The 24,021-nt window shown below is 39.4% G+C and overlaps 1 protein-coding gene across 1 annotated transcript in view; it reads right to left on the reverse strand.

Annotated features, from left to right (window-relative positions):
- DGKK (diacylglycerol kinase kappa) overlaps nt 1-24,021 on the reverse strand; it is a 173,709-nt gene that overhangs the window by 22,494 nt on the left and 127,194 nt on the right. Inside the window, exons 13-17 of the mRNA XM_068963214.1 lie at nt 5,905-5,996; nt 4,922-5,021; nt 3,723-3,942; nt 1,844-1,948; nt 1,103-1,199 (exon numbers count right to left, since the gene is read on the reverse strand). Of these exons, the coding sequence (XP_068819315.1) occupies nt 1,103-1,199; nt 1,844-1,948; nt 3,723-3,942; nt 4,922-5,021; nt 5,905-5,996 (614 nt within the window). The remainder of the gene's footprint in view (nt 1-1,102; nt 1,200-1,843; nt 1,949-3,722; nt 3,943-4,921; nt 5,022-5,904; nt 5,997-24,021) is intronic.

Genomic DNA, 24,021 nt, shown 5'->3' on the forward strand with positions numbered 1-24,021 from the left:
TGAACTCCTTTTAGCACTTTCACATCCAAGGGCAAAGTGACCACACATTTGAGGGGGGAAAACCTTATAAAAGAAGGTAGATATATGTAGAATAAAAACAAACAAACAAAACAAGCAGTTTATTTGATTCTTTTGTATCCATCCATTAAAACCAGTGGTGTGCTGGAAACAGTTCATATTAGCTTATGTAAGCTGATTATGCCTATAATTCCCAACTCTGCAATCAATGACATTGTATCAGTAGCTTGAAATAGGCCATAATGGGAAGGTTTATAACAGGAATAAATCAGGGCTTCCCACCTGCCACCCACCCTTGGGAGCTGGTTGTTAAATATTTTTTAGCACACCATTGATCAAAGTGATAAATGATAAGTTCACTGAGGTCTCAGATATGAACTTAAGCCAGTGGCAAAGTGGAGGGAAGTGGGAGTTGAAAATGGGGGGAAGCTGTAGAAAACATATAATTCCTAACTGTCTTTCAAGAAACTAAAAATAGGTAGTTTAGCTACTTAATCACAGATTTTTTATAATTCACTACTAAATTGACCCTACATCTTTCATGTAAGATTTGCCTCCCTTGAATATACTCCAGATATTGGGGTTTCTTTGACTGATATCACCAATCTTCTTAATGGAACTCAAAATGAGTGAGTGTGTTGGAACTTGGCTACTGGGAATATTGTAAAGAGGTAGGGTTACCGAGACAAATGTCTTTACGTTTGTTTCCTAGTCCCCTAAATGCCCACTTATTTCTTAGCAACTTCAGTTGTTTACTATCAAAGGCAACAGTGAAAAACAGGTCCTTTGAAATGAAATGAAGTTGTGATAATAATAACTATAATACATATAAACCTAACTATGGATGCCAAAGACTGACCAATGTAAGTACTTTGGATAAATAAACTCAATGAATACACAACCTATGTGACAAGTTCTACAATTATCTCCATATTATACGTGAGGAAACTGAGGTTTGGTTGAACTATTTGTGTAAGGTCACACAATTAGTGAGTCAGCATTTGACTCTAGGTATCCTTATTCTATTCTCTTAACCAGAGAAAGGAAGAAGCCATAGAAAGGTAATAGGTCTATAAATACTTACATAGTTTCAGGTGTAAAATATAAGTGCTCCAAATTGAGGTTTTCTAGGTCTTCACTTTTGAGAGAAGATATAGAAGACAGAGTACCAAGACGAGAACCTAGACACAAAAGATATTACCTTGGTGTCAGATACAAAAGAGAAAGCCCTTCCCCTACTTTTATTTCACCCTACTTTCTCTGTTGGAACAGAGTCAAGCTCAATGACTTTCTTTTAGATAATATTCAGGGTTCTCATTCCAAAGAGGGATCATCTTGGATGGACAGGGACTTCCACTGAGAGAATAATAAGGCTGGGCAGACTGCTTGCTGGCAGTGAAACAGCTTCAAATCTTGGGTTTCATCAGGCCTTTTCAAAGAACCTAATGGGGTCATTACTTCTGGATATAGGCATGGGGCCTTATAGTGTGGGGTTTCTGGAGAAAAGGGAGGGATCTCTATGGCAGAATAAGTGAAAGTGAACATTGCTCAGTCGTGTCTGACTCTTTGCGACCCCATGGACTGTAGTCCATGGAATTCTCCAGGCCAGAATACTGGAGTGGGTAGCCTTTCCTTCTCCAGGGGATCTTCCCAACCCAGGGATCAAACCCAGGTCTCCTGCATTGCAGGCGGATTCTTTACCAGCTGAACCACATGGCAGAATAGGATTAAGGCAAAAGGAAGATGCATGAAAATACTAAAGATATATTCTCTGGGAACTAGAAGACAGAGATGAAGCATAGAATAAAAGGAGAAAGATCCTTACGGTGTCTTGGGCTCATCTGGTTAATATCTTCTGAGTCATCTTCTAGGAAGAAAGTTGAACTGAAGTTCTTAACTGATATTGTCTGTCGGCTTTGCTCATCAAGAACTACAGAGGAAAAATGGAAGGAAGGAGGGATGGAAGGAAGAAAGGGAAGGAAGGAGGAGGGGACAGAGGGAGGAAAGGAGAAAAGGAGGATTGGTCACATTTCTTGAGCATCTCTTTTGTTAACACCAGTGTATGGGGAGACAATGGAGACTCCCATTTGATCATTATTACTTCTGCTCCATAATGCTGTTTATGGTTTCAGTTTTTCTATAGTATTGGCATGTTTCTTTATGTGCATGCTTGAGTTTTCTCTGTTTTACTTGTTACTCTTTTCCTATCACCCAGTAAATGTGGTTGTGAGTAGAAGCTGGGGGCCAGGGGTAGGTGGAGCAGGATAGGAAACCCTCTGCTCTTCTACCTCCATTTTCATCCTATTTGTAATTCATTTACTCATGTGCCCTTTGTTCTAAACTTAACCCTCTAGGACCATGCCTTTCTTTCACTCAAATGTCTCACCAATACCCAGAATATCTGAGAAGTCGCCTTCCTTTCACCAACCTATATATTAATATCATATAGCTCAGGTGCTTGGCTTATGCCAAAGCCTGTAGGTTCAATCCCTATCCTACCCAGGGGTGCCTTTCTCTGTCTCATGGCCACAAGCTATACTTCTAAACCTGACTTATGTATCAGTGGGGCAGGTTGAGTACTAGTTGTGACAGTGTTATGGCTACATCAGATTGATCTGATCCCTGCTCCTTGGAAACTGCATGCGTACATGCTAAGTCACTTCAGTCGTGTCTGACTCTTTGCGACCCTATGAACTGTAGCCCGGCAGGCTCCTCTGTCCATGGGATTCTCCAGGCAAGAATACTGGAGTGGGTTGCCATGCCCTCCTCCAAGGGATCTTCCTGACTCAGGGGTCGAACCCACATCTCTTGTGTCTCCTTCATTGGCAGGCGGGTTATTTACCACTAGCGCTCCCTGGGAAGCCCCCTTGGAAACTACCTACAGAAACAGAGGCAAATTGGCTCTTTAATTATTTCACACTGCAGAAGGGATATTTCCTTTTTTTTTCCTTAGAAACTTGGCTGAGGTTGTATCTACATGCACCAAGGCAGGAGAAGGTACCATAGGTAAAAGCCAAAGGCCAGCCAAAGGGACTTCCTTGCTACATGAACTACTGCTCAATTCCAATAGCTCAGGCAGAACACACTTGGTGTTAACATAATTTTCTGATCTGTTTTTCGAAGAAGCATTGTGGAGAAGAAATGGAAACCAGAATGTTAAATTAAGAAGTTGGAGTTGAAAGAGCTTTCATACTCAGTTGGAAGCTTGTAGGTTGTCATGAATTATGGGAAATGGCAATCAATGCCGGAGCTGCCAGGACCACTCTCAGGGCCCTTGTGCCTGATGAATACTGTGCAAGACATGCAGAGATGAACACTATTTTCTTTCTAGAATTGTCATAGGCTCAGTGGTTGGAAGGGGATAGGAGCAGGTGGAAAAAAAATTCCATGGCTGGAGGTGGAAGCTGACAGAGCTTTGAGCCAAGCCTCTAAGCAGCTGTAATTGTTTAGGATGAGTGCTAGTTCCAAAAATAAATAAGTAGCAAGAGTTTAGTCCCTGTGAGGTAGGAGGTGCCAAAGGGGCAGCTCATCAGGAGTGAGGCTTTTCAAAATCAGTCTCTGATTTTGATGCTTTACGAATGCAGAATCTAGTCAAGTTTGGGTAGTGGTGTCAAATAGAAGACCCAGAGTGAGGTAGATCAGTAACGATCCACAGGAACCTTCCCTTTCCCCTCCTTCAGTCAGCACAACCCTGGGACCTTTACCTTGTTCAACTTGGAATATGATGAGTTTCAATGACTTTTGGAGATTCTGGGCCTTTGTAGCCAGTTCCAACTTGCACTTGGCTATGTGGTCTATTTGAGGGATGGAGGGCTTTCCATCTGCCTTGGCAGTTTCTTTATGTGCTTTGGCACTCTTCTCAACAGCTGCATCCTCAGCAAGGATATCAATCAGGACACTGAGCTTGTCGTACATTAAGTCGCTCTATATAGGGAATGAGACAGACAGGGCATTGTTATGAGAAATTCATGCTTGAAAGGACAGAATGAGTAGTTAGATAGCATGGAGAGAAGTGCAGAAGGGTAACAGTTGGTCAGGACACTGAGCATAGGAAGCTAAATGTGGGGAGATGAAAGTTTAGGGAAAGAAATTTTGGGTAGATGTGATAAGATAGCCAAAGGGTATTAGGGGTTAAAGAGACATCATTTGTTTCTGAGCAGCTGCAGGCACCAATGTACGTTGCCTAGTCTTTCTCATGTTCAAATGGTCTGTAAAATGATATACAATATAGTAAGATTGAGGAAAGGTAAACACACATTTCTGGATTGGTGTTTTCGTGGGCATGCTCCTATGGATACGGATGTGGCTCTGCATGGGTGCCTGGTGTCTGCTTTTGTCTGTGTGTATGTTTGGGGATGTACTGCATGATTATGGCCTGATTCCCAGCTCCATCACTTAATAGTTTGTGAACTGAGGCAAGTAACTTAATCTCGTTATGCTTTTATATTCTTGAGAAGTTGTCAAGATTAAATAAGTGAATACATTATAAGTGCTTAGAACAGTTCCTGGCACAGAATAAGTGCTATAGAATTATTAGCTATTATTGTTACTGTTATCATAGAGGTGGCCATGGGTGTATCTCTAGCATGTATTCATATGTAGTTTCAAGAATGTTCAGGTATACAGCCATGTGCATACATGTTGGTATATGCTTGTGTCTGGGTGTGGACAGATGCTTAACATATGCTTAGGTACATGGTACATGGACAATGGACAAGCATGTACAGTGCCACTCTTTATTTGGTAAAAGGTGGAAGTTCAATGAGAATTTTCACCATCAGGGAGGCTTACCAGCTGCTTCTCCTTGCCCTTTAACGATTCCCAGGGAGAGGGACATTTGCTTTTATTAAAAATTGGGGCCCTGGTGCCACAAAGAGTACAAGACAAAAGGATGGAAACTTACTTTCAAAATGACAGACTCTATTGCTGTATTGTTCTGCTTTATCCGGCTCCAGGCCTTTACAATATCAACCACAAAATCTTCCACTGCTGAGCACAGGAATCTGGAAAGATAAGATAGATGGCACAATGTGACATGGACATGAGGTCCAGAGCCCTTCTGTCTTATAATGTCATTAGTTTCCGTCTTCCTCCTCTTCCTTCTCCCTCTCTCTTTTCTGATCTCTCCTTTCTCCCTCTCCTTGTCCCTCTCTCCCAACTCCCTCTCCTCTCTTTGTTTATTCTGATTCTTCATGTGCATTTGGGCAAATATGCCAGTACTTAAGAGAGTTTAACCAACATTTCTTAGCCCAAATTCCAAATTTTCAGAGAACAGAATTCAATTGGTATAACTTGGGACTGGATTTCATCCTGGGTCAAATCAACTATGTTTCAAGGACCCAGCTAATTTAGTAAAAATATAATGACTTTGGTATTATGGCCCATGTAGGGACTGTTTCTCAAAATAGAATGTGGTAGACTTGGAAGGACTCCACCAGAGTCCCAGGATGAATGAATGGCCCACATATTTAGAAGAGGAGAATGTGTTGCTCAGCTATGAGAAAGCAGCAGTAGTAGGCACCACAGAGAGTTTTCTAAGTATTAGATGGAAAATGTGTCCCTACTGGAGGGAGATATGCTATGCTCTTGAGTGGTATGGAATGTTGTGTTTCCCTTCTATAACCCCTCTTCCAAATCTGTGGCTTGCAATTTTGTCATTTTGGAGCAGCAGGAGAACGCACGCCAATCTCATATCTTTTTTAAATTTATTTTTCATAAACTTCCCACTCAGGAGATTTGAGTTAGAAGAAATTTGATTTGGGAAGGTAAACATATGCTTTCTTTGACCTCAACCCCCAAGCTATTAAAATGAGCACCATCTCTGACTGATGGAACAGCCTATGAGAAAAAACACCCCACAAGGTTGAGAGGCAAAGGAAGACTGACCTGGTTGCGATAATCGTCTCTGTCGGGTACTTGGCCTTCAGGATTTTGTTTAACTCAGTGGATGCAGATTCTAAGTGTTGGATGGCAGCAGCCTAGGGAGAAAATGAGTGTTCAGCCCTGGAATCTTAGCATTGTGACATAGTGTGCCTCACATCCCCACCCCCTCATTATTTTCTACTGATGCTTTACCAGCAACACAACTGCTTCTTTGAAAATAATACACTCAAAAAGAATTCTCGTTGAAGATCTCCACAGATAATCTTAGATCTGTGGTTACTCTAAAAATAAGAGATGTATATTATTTCCTCTCATTTAAATTAATACTCAAAAACTCATGTGAAGGGGGTACATGTTTCAAATGAAAAAACCATCTCATATCACATAGCTAGTAAATAATACATCTGGGATTTGAACCTATATCTTTCTAACCAGAGTGTCATCTCTTATATATAATATTAAAAATAATAATCATTTTCATGCTCTATCATATCAAACTCTTTGTGAGCCCATGGACTGTAGCCCACCAGGATCCTCTGCCCATGGGATCTTTCAGGCAAGAATACTAGAGTGGGTTGCCATTTCTTTCTCCAGGGAAAAATAACAGCAACCACTTATATAGAACTTGCTATGTCCCAGGCTCTGTTTTGAGATACATACATATATATTTTTTTTTTCAGGTAACCTTTATAACAGTCCTATGAAATAAGGATTATTATCCCCATTTCACAGAACAGAAAACTGAGGCATAGGAAAGGGAGAGCTGTTAAATGGTAGAGCCAGGATTTGATTCCAGGTAGTCTGGTTCTTGAGTCTGCACTCCTAACTATAACTTATACTCACCCCTCTCTATCACCCTCTGTATTGAAATATATACCAAGATCTGCTGATTCTATCACTTGAAAATGTTTTAAATATGGACCTATTACCACTTCAGCAGTCCAAATCACCATTATCTTTTGCCTAGACAATTTTAGCACTGCCTATCTTTTTTCCTTGCCTCTATGCTTTATTCCTTCATTTGTTTCTCCATATACCATGGAAATATTCTGCTTAACACCTTTCTATTAGATAGCAGAATAGATAGATGGATAGATATGAGATAAAGCATAGTGAAATATTAATGGTAGAATCTACCATTCAAAATTTCCTATATGTTTGAAAATTTTATAATAAAATAAGAAAATGTTCTTCTATAATTTTTACTGTTCTTAGGATAAAAGTTCAAATTTCCTGGGGGAGAGATCAAGACAGATTAGGAGGACATGGAACTCACTTCCCCCATGAACATGAAGATACCTCTAAATGTGGAGAAAGTATCACTGAAAACAAATTGGAGACTGGCAGAAAGACTTTTGTACAACCAAGGCTATAATAAAGAGCCATACAGATTCTGGTAAGAATAGAGGAGTAGCAATCATGTTGGGACCTGTGCCCTTGGTGGGGGGCACAGAAGATGAAGAGCATTACAAAGCAGAGAGCCTCCCTGGGGAGTGAGCAGTTCAAGCCACATATTGGGCACCACATCCCTGGAGTTTGACATCAGGAAGACAGGTCCCCTAAACAGGTTAGAAAACCAGTGGGACTAATAGGAAGGCTGTAAGAAACCTAGACTCAGAGTGATTCAAATCAAGAAGGCAGAGTAGGGGGATATGGAACTCAGCTTCCCCCACGAAAATATCAAAAATACATCTACATGTGGAACAGTTATCACTGAAAACTAACAGGAGACTGGCAGAAAGATTCCTATATAACCAAGGCGATAAGAAAGATCCACGCAGAATCACATAGGAAGGAAGAGAATCGATCATGATGGGATGTGTCCCCAGGAGGGGATGTGTAGAAAAAGGGAGACTACATGGGTACATGCCCTCCCTGGGGAGTGAGCAGTGACAGCTACATATCAGGCATTCCATCCCCAGGGGTCAGCAAAGGGGAGACAAGCCCCCTTGGCTGGTTGGAGGGTCAGTGGGACTAATAGGAGGGCTACAGGGAAGCCTGGACTCTGCTTGGAAGGAGCCCATGAACACTTGATAGTTCCCTAAGCAGTGCAGAAATGGTGAGTTGAAACCACCCGGGGCTGACTGGTTTCCTCTGATCACTCTGGTGTCTGCCCCAGCCTGAGCCAAGCAAATGCTCCAGCACCATTAGCAGTTCCACACAGGACTAAGGGCTGCCACAACAAGGAAAAAACTTCGCAGTAAGATGCTATGGTGTCAGTTCAGTTCAGTCGCTCAGTCGTGTCTGACTCTTTGCAACCCCATGAATCGCAGCACGCCAGGCCTCCCTGTCCATCACCAACTCCCGGAGTTTACTCAGACTCACGTCCATCGAGTCGGTGATGCCATCCAGCCATCTCGTCCTCAGTCGTCCCCTTCTCCTCCTGCCCCCAATCCCTCCCAGCTTCAGAGTCTTTTCCAATAAGTCAACTCTTTGCATGAGGTATCCAAAGTACTGGAGTTTCAGCTTTAGCATCAGTCCTTCCAATGAACACCCAGGACTGATCTCCTTTAGAATGGACTAGTTGGATCTCCTTGCAGTCCAAGAGACTCTCAAGAGTCTTCTCCAACACCACAGTTCAAAAGCATCAATTCTTTGGCGCTCAGCTTTCTTCACAGTCCAACTCTCACATCCATACATGACCACTGGAAAAACCATAGCCTTGACTAGACAGATCTTTGTTGGCGAAGTAATGTCTCTGCTTTTTAACATTGCTATGGTGTAACTACCTACAATGGAGAAGAATCTGAAAATAGAATGTGTGTGTGTATAAAACTTTGCTATACACCTGAAATATTGTAAATAAAGTAAATAAGTAAAAAAAAAGGCTATGGTGGATAAAACCTTAAGTGGCATCTGAGTAGGGAGTGGGCATCGACTACTGGCAGTTGCAAAGTTGAAGCATCAGAGGCAGACAAGATCTCTGATGGCAGCCAGACCACCACAGCCCATGCCTCCACCCCTGTTGAATACCCACACTAGCCCCTCTTGCTCCAGCACTGTTCTACTTGGGTGAGGGTGCCAATGCTGGGAGGGGGAAGAGCACACACTTAAAAGAAACTTTTATATGTGGATTTTTGTATATGGAGATGTATATACATATAGCAGGAGCTATATATAGCAGGCATTCCATCCCTGGGGTTCAGCAAAGGGGAGACGAGCCCCCTTGGCTGGTCGGAGGGTCAGTGGGACTAATAGGAGGGCTGCAGGGAAGCCTGGATTCTGCTTGGAAGGAGCCCATGAAAATTTGCTTGCCTGATATGTAGTCCATATATATATGACTTTTTCACATTATAGGCATTGCAGAAGGGGAAAAGAGAGAGAGAAGGGTGTTGAAAATGTATTAAAAGAAATTATGGCTGAAAACTTCCCAAGCCTGAAAAAAGAAACAGATATCCAGGTATAAGAAGCATGAAAGTTCCCAAATAAGATGAACCCAAGCAGATCCACACCAAGACATATAATTAAAATGTCAAAACAAATTCTAATGGCAGCAAGAGAAAAATAAAGAGTCAGTTACAAGTGAACCCCCATAAGGCTATCAGCTGATTTCTTTAGAGAAATGTTGCAGGCCAGAAGGGTATGATAAGAAATATTCAAAATACTGAAAAGGAAAAACCTGCTACCTAGGATACTCTGCCCAGCAAGGTTATTATTTAGGAGAGAGAAAGACCTCTTCAAACTAGCAAAAACCAAAATAAATGAGCAATACTAAACCTACTCTAAAAGAAATGTCCTACTCCAAATGAAAAAGAAATAAGAATCTATAGGAATGGGAAACTCCAAAATAGGAAAGGATTTAAGATAACCTAAATAAGCAAGCTTCCTTGGTGGCTCAGAGGTTAAAGTGTCTGCCTGCAATGTGGGAGACCTCGGTTCGATCCTTGGGTTGGGAAGATCCCTGGAGAAGGAAATGGCAACCCACTCCAGTATTCTTGCCTGGAGAATCCCATGGATGGAGGAGCCTGGTGGGCTACAGTCCACGGGGTCGCAAAGAGTCGGACACGACTGAGCGACTTCACTTCACTTCAAATGAGCAAGCACATAGATTAAAAGGGCTTCCTTGGTGGCTCAGTGGTAAAGAATCCGCCTGCCAACTCAGGAGACATGGGTTTGAACCCTGGGTCAGGAAGATCCCCTGAAGAAGGAAAAATTGTAAAATCAACTATAAAGACAATAAACAGTGAAGGAAAAAAATGTAAAGATGTAAAATATAATTTTAAAAAATACAAAATGTTGGGGAAGGGAATTAAAATGTAGATCTTTTAGAATGTGTTTAAACTTAAATGACTATCAGTTAAAATCACGTAGATATAATTATGAGTCAACATATTTGAACCCCATGGTAACCACAAATCAGAAACCTGCAAAAGATATACAAAAACCAAAAAGAAAGGAACCTAAGCATACTACGAAAGAAAATAATTAAACCACAGTGGGAGAAACAGAAGAAATAAACAGAGAACTATAAAAAACAATTGGAAAACAAGTAATAGAATGACAATAAGTAGCTAAAAAGCCTCTTGATGAAAGTGAAAGAGGAGAGTGAAAAAGTTGGCTTAAAGCTCAACATTCAGAAAACAAAGATCATGGCATCCGGTCCCATCACTCCATGGGAAATAGATGGGGAAACAGTGGAAACTGTGTCAGATTTTATTTTGGGGGGCTCCAAAATCACTGCAGATGGTGATTGCAGCCATGAAGTTAAAAGACACTTACTCCTTGGAAGAAAAGTTATGACCAACCTAGATAGTATATTCAAAAGCAGAGACATTACTTTGCCGACTAAGGTCCGTCTAGTCAAGGCTATGGTTTTTCCATTGGTCATGTATGGATGTGAGAGTTGGACTGTGAAGAAGGCTGAGCGCCGAAGAATTGATGCTTTTGAACTGTGGTGTTGGAGAAGACTCTTGAGGGTCCCTTGGACTGCAAGGAAATCCAACCAGTCCATTCTAAAGGAGATCAGCCCTGGGATTTCTTTGGAAGGAATGATGCTAAAGCTGAAACTCCAGTGCTTTGGCCACCTCATGCGAAGAGTTGACTCATTGGAAAAGACTCTGATGCTGGGAGGGATTGGGGGCAGGAGGAGAAGGGGACAACAGAGGATGAGATGGCTGGATGGCATCACGGACTCGATGGACGTGAGTCTGAGTGAACTCCGGGAGATGGTGATGAACAGGGAGGCCTGGCGTGCTGCGATTCATGGGGTCGCATGGGATTTTCCAGGCAAGAATACTAGAATGGGTTACCATGCCCTCCTCCAGGGGATCTTCCCAACACAGGGATTGAACCTGTGGCTCCTGCAGCTCTTGTATTACAGGCAGATTCTTTACAGCTGAGCTACCTGGGAAGCCCAGTAAGTACATACCAATCAATTACTACTTTAAATGACTTTAAATGTCAATAGACTAAATGTTCCAAAAGACAAAGGGTGGCTGATTGGATTAAAAAACAAGACCCTTTAATATGCTACTCTTCAGGGCCAAAGACATATAGAATGAAAGTGAAGGAATGGAAAAAGATATTTCATGAAATCCTTAATGACAAGAAAGTGAGGGTAGTGGTATTCATATAGAACAAAAAAACTTTAACATGAAGGCTATAACAAAAGATGAGTGCATTATATAATCATAAAGGGATCAATATATAAAGAAGCTATTACTCTTGTTAACATATATGTACCTAACACAGGAGCCCCTAAATAAATAAAGCAAATACTAGCAGACATAAAGGGAGAATTTGACAATGATACAATATTAGTAGAGGACTTTAACACTCCCCTGATATCTATAGACATATTATCTAGACAGATAATAAGACAACAGTGAACTTAAATGACACAATAGACTAGTTGGACTTAATAGATGTCTTACAAGACATTCCATCCCAAAATAGCAGAATACACATTCTTCTCAAGTGCTTATGGAATGTTCTCCAGGACAGATCACATGCTGGGCCACAGAACAAGTCTCAACAAATTTAAGATAGAAATTATATCAAGTATTTTTTAATGACCAAAACAGTATGAAACTAGAAATCAACTACAAAAAGAAAAATGGTAAAAGAACAAACACATGGAGGCTACACAACACACTACTAAAAACCATTGGGACAGGATGAAATCAAAGAGGAAATCAGAAAGTCCCTCAAGACAAATGCAAATGGAAATACAATTTTCCAAAATCTATCAGATGCAACAAAAGCAGTTCTAAGAGAGAAGTTAGTGCCAATACAGGCCTTTCTCAAGAAACAAGAAAAATTTTGCATAAAACATTTTATCACCTAAAAGCATTAGAAAAAGAACAAACAAAACCCAAGACAGTAGAAGGAAGAAAAAAAATAAAGATCAGAGAGGAAATAAATAAAATAGAGATACTTGTACACCTGTGGCTGTTTCATGTCAAAGTATGGCAAAAACCACCACAATATTGTAATTAGCCTCAAATTAAAATAAATAAATTAATTAAAAAATTAAAAAAAAAACAATAGAAAAGATCAATGAAACCAAGAACTGGTTCTTTGAAATGATAAAATTGATAAACTTTTCACCAGGGTCACCAAGAAAAAAAGAGTGAGGACCCAAATAAAATAAAAATGAAAGAGGAGACAAAACAGCTAATAACACAAAAATGTAAAAAATCATAAGAGAATACTATGTTATATGCCAACAAATTGGACAACCTAGAAGAAATGAACAAATTTCTAGAAAAATACAGCCTGGTAAGACTGATTCAAGAAGAAACAATTTGAACAGAATAATCACTACAAGTAAAATTCAATTTGTAATAAAAATTTCTAGCTAAGAACAGTCTAGGATCAGATGGTTTCAGAAAAGAATTCTAACAAAGATATTTGTTGCTGTTCAGTTGCTCAGTTATGTCTGACTCTTTGCAACCCCATGGACTGTAGCATGCCAGGCTTCCCAGTCCTTCACCATCTCCCAGAGCTTGCTCAAACTCATGTCCATTGAGTCGGTGATGCCATCCGACCATCTCATCCTCTGTGTCTGCTTTTTCTCCTGCTTTCTATCTTTCCGAGCATCAGGGTCTTTTTCGATGAGTTGGCTCTTTGCATCAGGTGGCTAAAGTATTGGAGCTTCAGCATCAGTCCTTCCAATAAATATTCAGGGTTGACTTTATTTAGGATTGACTGGTTTGATCTCCTTGCAGTACAAGGGACTCTCAAGTCTTCTCCAACACTGCAATTCAAAAGCATCAATTCTTTGGTGCACAGCCTTCTTTATGGTCCAACTCTCATGTCTGTACATGACTATTGGAAAAACCATAGCTAGATGGACCATAACTAGATGGTCCTTTGTCAGCAGAGTAATGTCTCTGCATTTTCAAAGATATAGACAAGAGTAAATAATTATCCCTGTCAAATTGTTCTAAAACTTGAAGAGGAAGGAGTACCCCCAAATTTATTCTACAAGGACACCCTTATCCTGATACCAAAATACAAAAACAACAACAACAACAAAACACTACAAAAAAAGAGAAAATTATAGGCCTATATATATATATATATTTAAAAAGCTTTTTATTTTCTATTGGGGTATATCTGACTAACAAACAATGTTGTGATAGTTTCAGGTGAACAGCAAAGGATCTCAGCCATACATGTACATGTGTCCCTTCTCCAAACTCTGCCACATAAGACTGAGCAGAGTTCCACTAGGTCCTTGCTGGTATTCCATTTTAAATATACCAGTGTGCACATGTCCATCCCAAACTCCCTAACTATCCCTTCCCCTCATCCTTCCTCCTGGCAACCATAAATTCACTAAGGCTGTGAGCCTGTTTCTGTTTTGTAAGTAAGTTCATTTATATAATTTCTTTTTAGATTCCATATATAAGGGATGTCATATGATATTTCTTCTTCTCTGTCTGACTTATTTCACTCAGTTTGACACTGTCTAGGTCCATCCTTGTTGCTGCAAATGGCATTATTTTATTCTTTGCAATGGCTGAGTAATATTCTGAAATTGCGTATATGTACCACATCTTCTTTATCCATTCCTCTGTCAATTGACATTTCGGTTTCTTCTATGTCTTGGCTATTGTAAACAGTGCTGCAGTGAACATTGGGGTGCATGTATCCTTTTGGATAAATGCCCAGAAGTGTGATTGCAGGGTCATCAGTTCAGTTCAGTTGCTCAGTCGTGTCCGACTCTTTGCGACCCCATGATTCACAGCACGCCAGGCCTCCCTGTCCATCACCATCTCCTGGAGTTCACTCAGACTCACGTCCATCGAGTCCGTGATGCCATCCAGCCATCTCATCCTCTGTTGTCCCCTTCTCCTCTTGCCCCCAATCCCTCCCAGCATCAGAGTCTTTTCCAATAAGTCAACTCTTCGCATGAGGTGGCCAAAGTATTGGAGTTTCAGCTTCAGCATCATTCCTTCCAAAGAAATCCCAGGGCTGATCTCCTTCAGAATGGATTGGTTGGATCTCCTTGCAGTCCAAGGGACTCTCAAGAGTCTTCTCCAACACCACAGTTCAAAAGCAGCAATTCTTCAACGTTCAGCCTTCTTCACAGTCCAACTCCCACACCCATACATGACTACTGGAAAAACCATAGCCTTGAATAGATGGACCTTCGTTGGCAAAGTAATGTCTCTGCTTTTGAATATACTATCTAGGTTGGTCATAACTTTTCTTCCAAGGAGTAAGCGTCTTTTAATTTCATGGCTGTAATCACCATCTGCAGTGATTTTGGAGCCCCAAAAAATAAAGTCTGACACAGTTTCCACTGTTTCCCCATCTATTTCCCATGAAGTGATGGGACCAGATGCCATGATCTTTGTTTTCTGAATGTTGAGCCTTAAGCCAACTTTTTCACTCTCCACTTTCACTTTCATCAAGAAGCTTTTTAGTTCCTCTTCACTTTCTGCCGTAAGGGTGGTATCATCTGCATATCTGACATTATTGATATTTCTCCTGGCAATCTTGATTCCAGCTTGTGTTTCTTCCAGTCCAGCGTTTTTCATGATGTACTCTGCATAGAAGTTAAATAAGCAGGGTGACAATATACAGCCTTGATGTACTCCTTTTCCTATTGGGAACCAGTCTGTTGTTCCATGTCCAGTTCTAACTGTTGCTTCCTGACCTGCATACAGATTTCTCAAGAGGCAGGTCAGGTGGTCTGGGATTCCCATCTCTTTCAGAATTTTCCACAGTTTATTGTGATCCACACAGTCAAAGGCTTTGGCATAGTTAATAAAGCAGAAATAGATGTTTTTCTGGAACTCTCTTGCTTTTTCCATGATCCAGCAGATGTTGGCAATTTGATCTCTGCTTCCTCTGCCTTTTCTAAAACCAGCTTGAACATCAGGAATTTCACAGTTCACATACTGCTGAAGCCTGGCTTGGAGAATTTTGAGCATTACTTTACTAGCACGTGAGATGAGTGCAATTGTGCGGTAGTTTGAGCATTCTTTGGCATTGCCTTTCTTTGGGATTGGAATGAAAACTGACCTTTTCCAGTCCTGTGGCCACTGCTGAGTTTTCCAAATTTGCTGGCCTATTGAGTGCAGCACTTTCACAGCATCATCTTTCAGGATTTGAAATAGCTCAACTGGAATTCCATCACCTCCACTAGCTTTGTTCGTAGTGATGCTTTCTAAGGCCCATTTGACTTCACATTCCAGGATGTCTGGCTCTAGATGAGTGATCACACCATCATGATTATCCGGGTTGTGAAGATCTTTTTTTGTACAGTTCTTCTGTGTATACTTGCCACCTCTTCTTAATATCTTCTGCAGGGTCATTTGGTAGCTCTATTTTTAGTTTTTTGAGGAAGCTCCATATTGTTCTCCATAGTGTATAGGCCAATATCTTTGATGAATATAGAGGCAAAAATCCTCAAGAAAATATTCGGAAACTGAATCCAACAATATATAAAAAGGATCATACACCATGATCATGTTGAATTTATTCCAGGATCAAAAGGGTGGAGTAACATTTGCAAATTAATAAATGTGATGTACAACAGTAGTCCCAAACTTTTTGGCACCAGTGATCAGTTTTACAGAAGACAATTTTTCCACAGACCTGCAGGTAGTACGGAGAGGTGGGGGATGGTTCAGGTAGTAATGGGAGCAATGGGGAAAAATGAGATGCAGCAGATGAAGCTTTGCTTGCTAACCTGCCACTCACCTCCTGCTCTGCAGCCTGGTTCCTAACAGGCCATGGACCAGTAGCAGTCCATGACTCAGGGACTGGGGACCCCTGATGCACAACATTAACAAAAGGAAGGATAAAAAAGTCACATGATCATCTCAATAGATGCAGAAAAAAGCATTTGAAAAATTTCAATATCCATTCATCACTTCATGACAAATAGATGGGGAAACAGTGGAAATAGTGGCTGACTTTATGTTTCTAGGTTTCAAAATCACTGCAGATGGTGATCGCAGCCATGAAATTAAAAGACACGTACTCCTTGGAAGGAAAGTTATGACCAACCTATACAGCATATTCAAAAGCAGAGACATTACTTTGCCAACAAAGGTCCATCTAGTCAAGGCTATGGTTTTTCCAGTGGTCATGTATGGATGTGAGAGTTGGACTATAAAGAAAGCTGAGCACAGCAGAATTGATGCTTTTGAACTATGGTGTTGGAGAAGACACTTGAGAGTCCCTTGGACTGCAAGGAAATCCAACCAGTCCATCCTAAAGATCAGTCCTGGGTGTTCATTGGAAGGACTGATGTTGAAGCTGAACCTCCAGTACTTTGGCCACCTGATGTGAAGAGCTGACTCATTGGAAAAGACCCTGATGCTGGGAAAGATTAAGGGCAGGAGAAGGGGATGACAGAGGATGAGATGGTTGGGTGGTATCACTGACTCAATGGACATGGGTTTGGGTGGACTCCAGGAGTTGGTGATGGATAGGGAGGCCTGGCGTGCTGCAGTTCATGGGGTCACAAAGAGTGGGACATGACTGAGTGACTGAACTGAACTGAACTGACATTCATGTTAAAAATTCTCATATAGTACGTATAGAAGAAACATGTCTCAACATAATTAAGGCCATATTGATAAACCCATAACCAACATCATACTCAGAGATGAAAAGCTGTAAACCTTCTCATTATATTCTGGAACAAGACAAGGATGCCCACTCTTACCACTTCTGTCTAACATAGTAATGGAAGCTCTAGCCACAGTAATCAGAGAAGTAAAAGAAATAAAAAGTATCCAAATTAGAAGGGAAGAGGCAAAACTGTCACTATTTGCAGATGACACTATATTTATATAGGGAATTCTAAAGTGTCTGCCCCCAAATATTAGGGCTAATAAATGAATTCAATAAGGTTGAAGGATACAAGACTACTATATAAAAATACATTACATTTCTATACACTAACAAGGAAATTTTGGAAACAGAAAGTGAAAAATCATCCTGTTTGAAATCACAACCAGAAGAATAAAACACTAAGAATAAACTTAACGAAGGAGGTGAAAGGCCTATAATCTAAAATTTGAAAAAAACATTGATTAAGGGAATTGAAGACAATTTAAAGAAATGGAAATATACCATATACCCTTGGATTAGAAGAATAAATATTTTTAAGTTGGCCATACTACCCAAAGCAATCTGCAGATTAAATGGCAAAGAGTCTGCCTGCAATGCAGGGGACCCAGGATCAATTCCTGGGTTGGGAAGATTCCCTGGAGAAGGGCATGACAACACACACCAGTATTCTTGCCTGGAGAATCCCATGGACAGGGGAGCCTGGTGAGCTACAGTCCATAGGGTTGCAATGAGTCAGACATGACTGACTACATCTATCAAAACACCCATGACATTTTTCACAGAATCAGAACAAATAAATATCCATATGGAACTACAAAAGACCCCAAATTGCCGTAGCCATCTTGAGGAAAAAGAACAAATTGGAGCTATAACCCCCCAGACTTCAGAATATACTACAAAGCTACAGTAATCAAACAGCATGGTACTAGCACAAAAACAGATACATAGATCAGTGGAGTAGAATAGAGAACCAGAAATGAACCCATACATCTATTGTCAATTAATTTATGAGAAATGAGTCAAGAATATACAGTGGAGAAAAGACAGTCTCTTTAGCAAGTGGTATTGGGAAAACTGGACAACCACATGTAAAACAATGAGATTAGAACATTCCCTCAGACCATATACACAAATAAACTTGAAGTGGTTTAAAGACCTAAATGTAAGACATGACGCCATAAAAGTCCTAGAAGAGAACACAGGCAGAACGCTCTTTGCAAAACTGTAACAATATTTTTGGTCAGTCTCCTAAGTCAAAGGAAATAAATGCAAAAATAAAACAATGCGGCTTATTTAAACTTAAAAGCTTTTGCACAGCAAAGGAAATTATCAATAAAATGAAAATACAACATATGAAAGGAGAGAAAATATCTCCAAGTGATGTGGCTGACAAGGGGTTAATATCTAAAATACACAAAGAGCTCATACAACTCAATACCACAAAAAGAAACAACCCAATCAACAAATGGGCAGAAGACTTCAATAGACATTTTTTCAAAGAAGACTATATGGCTAACAGGCACATGAGAAGATGATCAACATCAGTAATTATTACAGAAATGCAAAACAACAATGAGATATCACCTCACATCTGTCAGAATGGCTATTATCAAAAAGTCTACAAATAACAAATTTTGGATAGGATGTGGAGAAATGGAAACCTTCATACACTACTGGTGGGGTTTTACACTGTTTCCAGTCACTATGGGAAACTGTATGGAGTTTCTTCAAAAAACTAAAAATAGAACTATGATATGATCCAGCAATTTCAGTGCTAGGTGTGTATTTGCAGAAAATGAAAACACTAATTTGAAAAGATTCATGGACCTCAATGTTCACAGCAGCACTATTTATAATAGCCAAGATATGGAAGCAACTTGAGTGCCCATCAACAGATGAATGGATACAGATGTGGTTTATACATACAATACTACTGGAATACTACTAAGCTCCCCCTAAAAATGGAATCCTGCCATTTATAACAATGTGAATAGACCTTGGGGGTATTACGATTAATGAAATATATCAGTGAGAAAAAAAGAATACTTTATCACTTATACATAGGATATGAAAAATAAAACAAATGTATACTTAAAGAATAAAAACAGACTCACAGGTGTAGAGAACAAACTAGTGGTTGCAAGTGTAGAGGTAACAGGGAGGGGTGAGATAGGGGTGTCAGATTTAGAAATACAAAATAAATATATATTTATAAAATACAAGCAAGTTATACATAGAATAAATAAACAACTTGGATGTATTGTACAGCAAACAAACCAAAGAAACCTTTTTCTTTGCTAGTGACCACACACACATATGATTTCTCCTGAAACAAGGCAGAAGAAACAGATTGAAACTGAATAGGACTCTGGCCAGTTTCCCACAACCTCTGGCCCATGGCCAGCCTGAGCCAAGAACCCATTTTATCCCACTTGCTTCACAATAGTAGTTCTACACTAGGGTGAGAACGGCTGAGGGGAGCGCTCAGATGTGAGGGACTATGCCAGCCCAGATCCTGAACGGCATCTAAATGAGGCAGGGGCCTCAAACTGGAGTTTATGGAGGCACCACATCAAAAGTATTCCAGGATTCTGAGTGAAACTAAGGACACCACAGTCTGTGCCCAGGCCCATGCCAAGTGCCCTCTCCAGCCCCTCTTGCTGTAGTTCTATTCCCCTCTGGGGAAGTGTGCTGGTGCTGGGAGGGAATAGAGCTTAGAGGGAATAGAGCTATCTTAGACTTGACCCTCAGGGCTTCTGCTCCAGCAGTTTGGGACCTGCCCTCACTCTAAGAGGGTAGTGTTGGCACTGAAGGAAGGAGAAACCCTGCTTCACACCTGACTCTGGCTCTTGTTGCTGTATCTCCAGCATTACCTCCTAACAAGATGATAGCTGCTAGCATACTCTGGGGAAAGACATGACTTGTGCTCAAGTCAGGTGTAGCTCTCCCACTAAAGTCCTTGGGCACAGGCAGAGTGTGTGGGGATGCCCATAAACAAGAACACCCCTTCAAGGCTGGAAAAAGGAAATTGTTTCATCTAATTTCATAGAATATATACAGCAAAACTGAGAAGACAGAGGGATTTGTTTCATTGAAAAAACAGGAGAAAACCCCTGAAAAAGCAACTAATGAAACAGAAATAAATGATTTGCTAAATAAAGAATTCAAAGCATTAGTAATAGATAGGCTAACTGAATTAGGGAAAAGAATAGATGAACACTGAGAATTTTAACACAGGAATAAAGATTTTTTAAAGATGAAATGAAAAACAGGCTAGAAGGCATTAAAAGGAGCCTAGGTGATACAGAAGAATGCATACGTTATCTGGAAGACAGAATAACAGAAAGGACACAATCAGAGCAGCAAAAAGAAAATTTAAAAAAATGATAACAGTTTAGTGATAATTAGGACAATATTAAAGCATACCAACATCTGCACTATAGGGGTCTCAGAAGCAAAGTGGGGGGGGGATGTTGAAAATGTATTTGATGAAGTTATGGCTGAAAACTTCTTAAACGTGAAGAAGGAAACCAATATCCATGTACATGAAGCTTAGAGGATTCTAAACAAGATGAATCCCAACAAACCCACACCAAAAAAGTAATTAAAACAGCAAAAGTTTAAGATAAAGAATTCTAAAGGCAGCAAGAGAAATCAAAAGAATCATGAGAATCTTATGAAGAACCTTCATAACGCTATCAGCTGATTTCTCTGCAGAAAACTTGCAGGGCAGAAGGAAGGGCATGCTGTATATAAAGTCCTAAAAGGGAAAAACCTGCAACCTAGGATACTCTACCCAGCAAGATTACCATTTAGAATTGGAGGAGAGAAAAAAGAACTTCCCAGACAAGCAAAAACTAAAAACACTGAGCAATAAAAACCTATCCTAAAAGAAATGTTAAAGGGTCTTCTCTAATTGAAAAGGCTACATTTACATTTGCTGTTGTTTAGTCACTAAGTCATGTCCAACTTTTTGTGACTCAGGGACTGTAACCTGCTAGGCTCTTCTGTCCAGGCAAGAATACTGGAATTGGTTGCCATTTCCTTCTCCAGCAGAGTTTCTGGACACAGGGCTCAAACCCATGCCTCCTCATTGGAGGTAGATTCTTTACCATTGAGCCACCAGGGCAGACTTACATTTACATTAGTAAAGGCAAATATATAGTAAAGGCTGAGAATCAACCACCTAAATAAGCCAGTACAAAGATTAAAAAAAAAGTAAAATCTATTATAACTACAATAAACTGAAGGGATAAACATAGAGATGTAAAATATTATATCAAAAACAAAATGTGGGGAGGGGAGTAAAAAAGTAGATAGTTTAGAATGTGTTTGAACTTAAAGGACTAACAGTTTTAAAAAAGTAGGTCAACATATAGAAACCCATTGGTAACCACAAATTAAAAACCTACAACTGAAACATAAAACCACAGTGAAAATAATATAAGTATACCAATAAGGAAAACCATCAAACAAGGGAAGAAACTAAAAGAAGAATGGATAAATACAAACACAAGTATAATATAATTAACAAATTGGCAATAAATACATACCTATCACTAATTACTTTAAAGGTCAATGGACTAAATATTCCAATTGAAAAACTTAGGGTGGCTGATTGGATCAAAATAAGACCCGTATATATGCTGCTTACAAGAGACTCACTTCAGAGTTAAAGACACACATGGACTGAAAACCAGAGGATGGAAAAACATATTTCATGTAAATGAAAACACTAAGAAAATTGGAATAGGAATATTCATATAGGACAAAACAGTCTTTAACAAAAGATGAAGGGTATTATATAATGACAAAGTGATAAATACAATCAAGATACAACACTCCTTAACGTATACACACCAAATATAGGAACACCTAACTATATAAAGCAAATATTAACAAACATGACGGGAAAAGTTGACAATAATACAAATATAGTAGGGGACTTTAACACCTCACTTATGTCAATAGACATATCATCTAGAGAGAAAATCAAGAAGGAAACGGTCTTAAATGACATATTATACCAGTTGGACTTAATATCAGTAGATATCTATAGGACATTCCATCCCAAAAGAGCAGAATACACATTATTTTCAAGTGCACATGGAATGTTCTCCAGGACAGATCACATGATAGGCCACCAAACAAGCCTCAACAAATTTGAGAGGATAGAAATTATATCAAGCCTTTTTTCTGACCATGACAATATGAAGCTAGAAATCAATTACAGAAAGAGAGATGGAAAAACACGAACATGTGAAGACTAAACAACATGCTACTAAAAAAAATTCATGGGAGAATGATGAAGTCAAAGAGGAAATCAGAAAATATCTTGATACAAGTGAAAATGGAGACAAAACTTTCCAAAATCTGTGGGAAACAGCAAAGAAGTTCTAAGTGGGAAATTTACAGGGATACAGGCCTACCTCAAGCAACAAGAAAAATCTCAAGTAAACAACTTATACTACCACCCAAAAGATAAAAAGAGCAAATGAATCCCAAAGTCATCAGAAGGCAGGAAATAAAGTTCAAGAGAATATAAATAAAATACAGGCCCCCATAAGAAAACGATAGAAAAGATCAATAAAACTAAGTGTTGGTTCTTTGAAAAGATAAAATTGATAAACCTTCAGTGAGGCTCACCAAGAAGAAAAGAAAGAGGACTCAAATAAGAAATGAAACAGGAGACATAACAACCAATACCACAGAGATTCAAAAAGAATACTATGAACAGTTATATGCCAATAAATTGAACAACCTAGAAGGAATGAGCACGTTTCTAGAAATATACAATTTTTCAAGACTGAATAAGGAAGAAATAGACAATCTGAACAGACTGATCACTAGTAGTAAATGTGAATTTGTAATAAAATAATCTTCCAGCAAACCAAAGTCCACAATTGTATGACTTCACAGGAGATTCTACCAAACATACAGAGAAGAGCTAATACCTAGTCTTCTCAAACTATTCCAAAAAATTGAAGAAAAAGGAACACTTCCAAATTCATTGTACAAGGCCACTTTTACCCTGATACCAAAACCAGACAAAGACATCACACACACAAAACTACACACCAATATCTTTGATGACTATAGATGTAAAAATCCTCAGCAAAATATTGGCAAACCAAATCCAATAACATATAAACATAATTATATACCATAATTAAGTTGGATTTATTCCAGGGATGTAAAGATGATTCAATATTTGCAAATTAATCAATGTGACATATCACATTAACAAAAGGAAGGAAAAAAATCACATGACCATCTCAATAGATGCAGAAAAAGCATTTGACAAAATTCAAAATCCATTCATGATAGAACTCTCATCCCAGTGGGTATATTTCCTCTACACAAATGATGAGCTATCAGAAAAAGAAAGCAAGAAAATAATCTTGTTTAAAATTGCATTGAAGAAGAATAAAATAATTAGGAATAAATCTAACCAAGGAGGTGAAAGACCTATACTCTGAAAACTATAAAACCTTGATGAAAGAAACTGAAGATGATACAATGAAATGGGAATATATCTCTTGTTCATGGGTTGAAAAAGTTAATATGGTTTAAAATGTCCATAGTACTTGAAGCAATCTATAGATTTAATGCAATCTCTAGCAAATATCCAGGATATCTTTCACAGTACTAGAATAATCCTAAATTTTATATGGAACCACAAAAGAACCACAATTGCCAAAGCCATCTTGAGAAAAAAGAACAAAGTGGGAAGTATCATGCTACTTGACTTCAAACTATATTACAAAGCTACAGTAATCAAACAGCATGGTACTGGCACAAAAACAGACACAAAGATAAATGGAACAGAAGAGAGAGCTCAGAAATAAACCTTTAGATTTATGATCAATTAATCTATAAGAAATGAATCAAGAATACACAATGAAGAAAAGACTATCTCTTCAATAAATGGTGCTGGGATCACTGGTCAGTTACATGCAAAAGAATAAAACTAGGCATTGAAACATGTATACTATCATGTAAGAAATGAATCAATAGTCTAGGTTTGATACAGGATACAGGATGCTTGGGGCTGGTGCACTGGGATGACCCAGAGAGATG

Source organism: Capricornis sumatraensis, chromosome X (genome assembly GCF_032405125.1).
Source record: "Capricornis sumatraensis isolate serow.1 chromosome X, serow.2, whole genome shotgun sequence".
NCBI classification, from domain to species: Eukaryota; Metazoa; Chordata; class Mammalia; order Artiodactyla; family Bovidae; genus Capricornis; species Capricornis sumatraensis.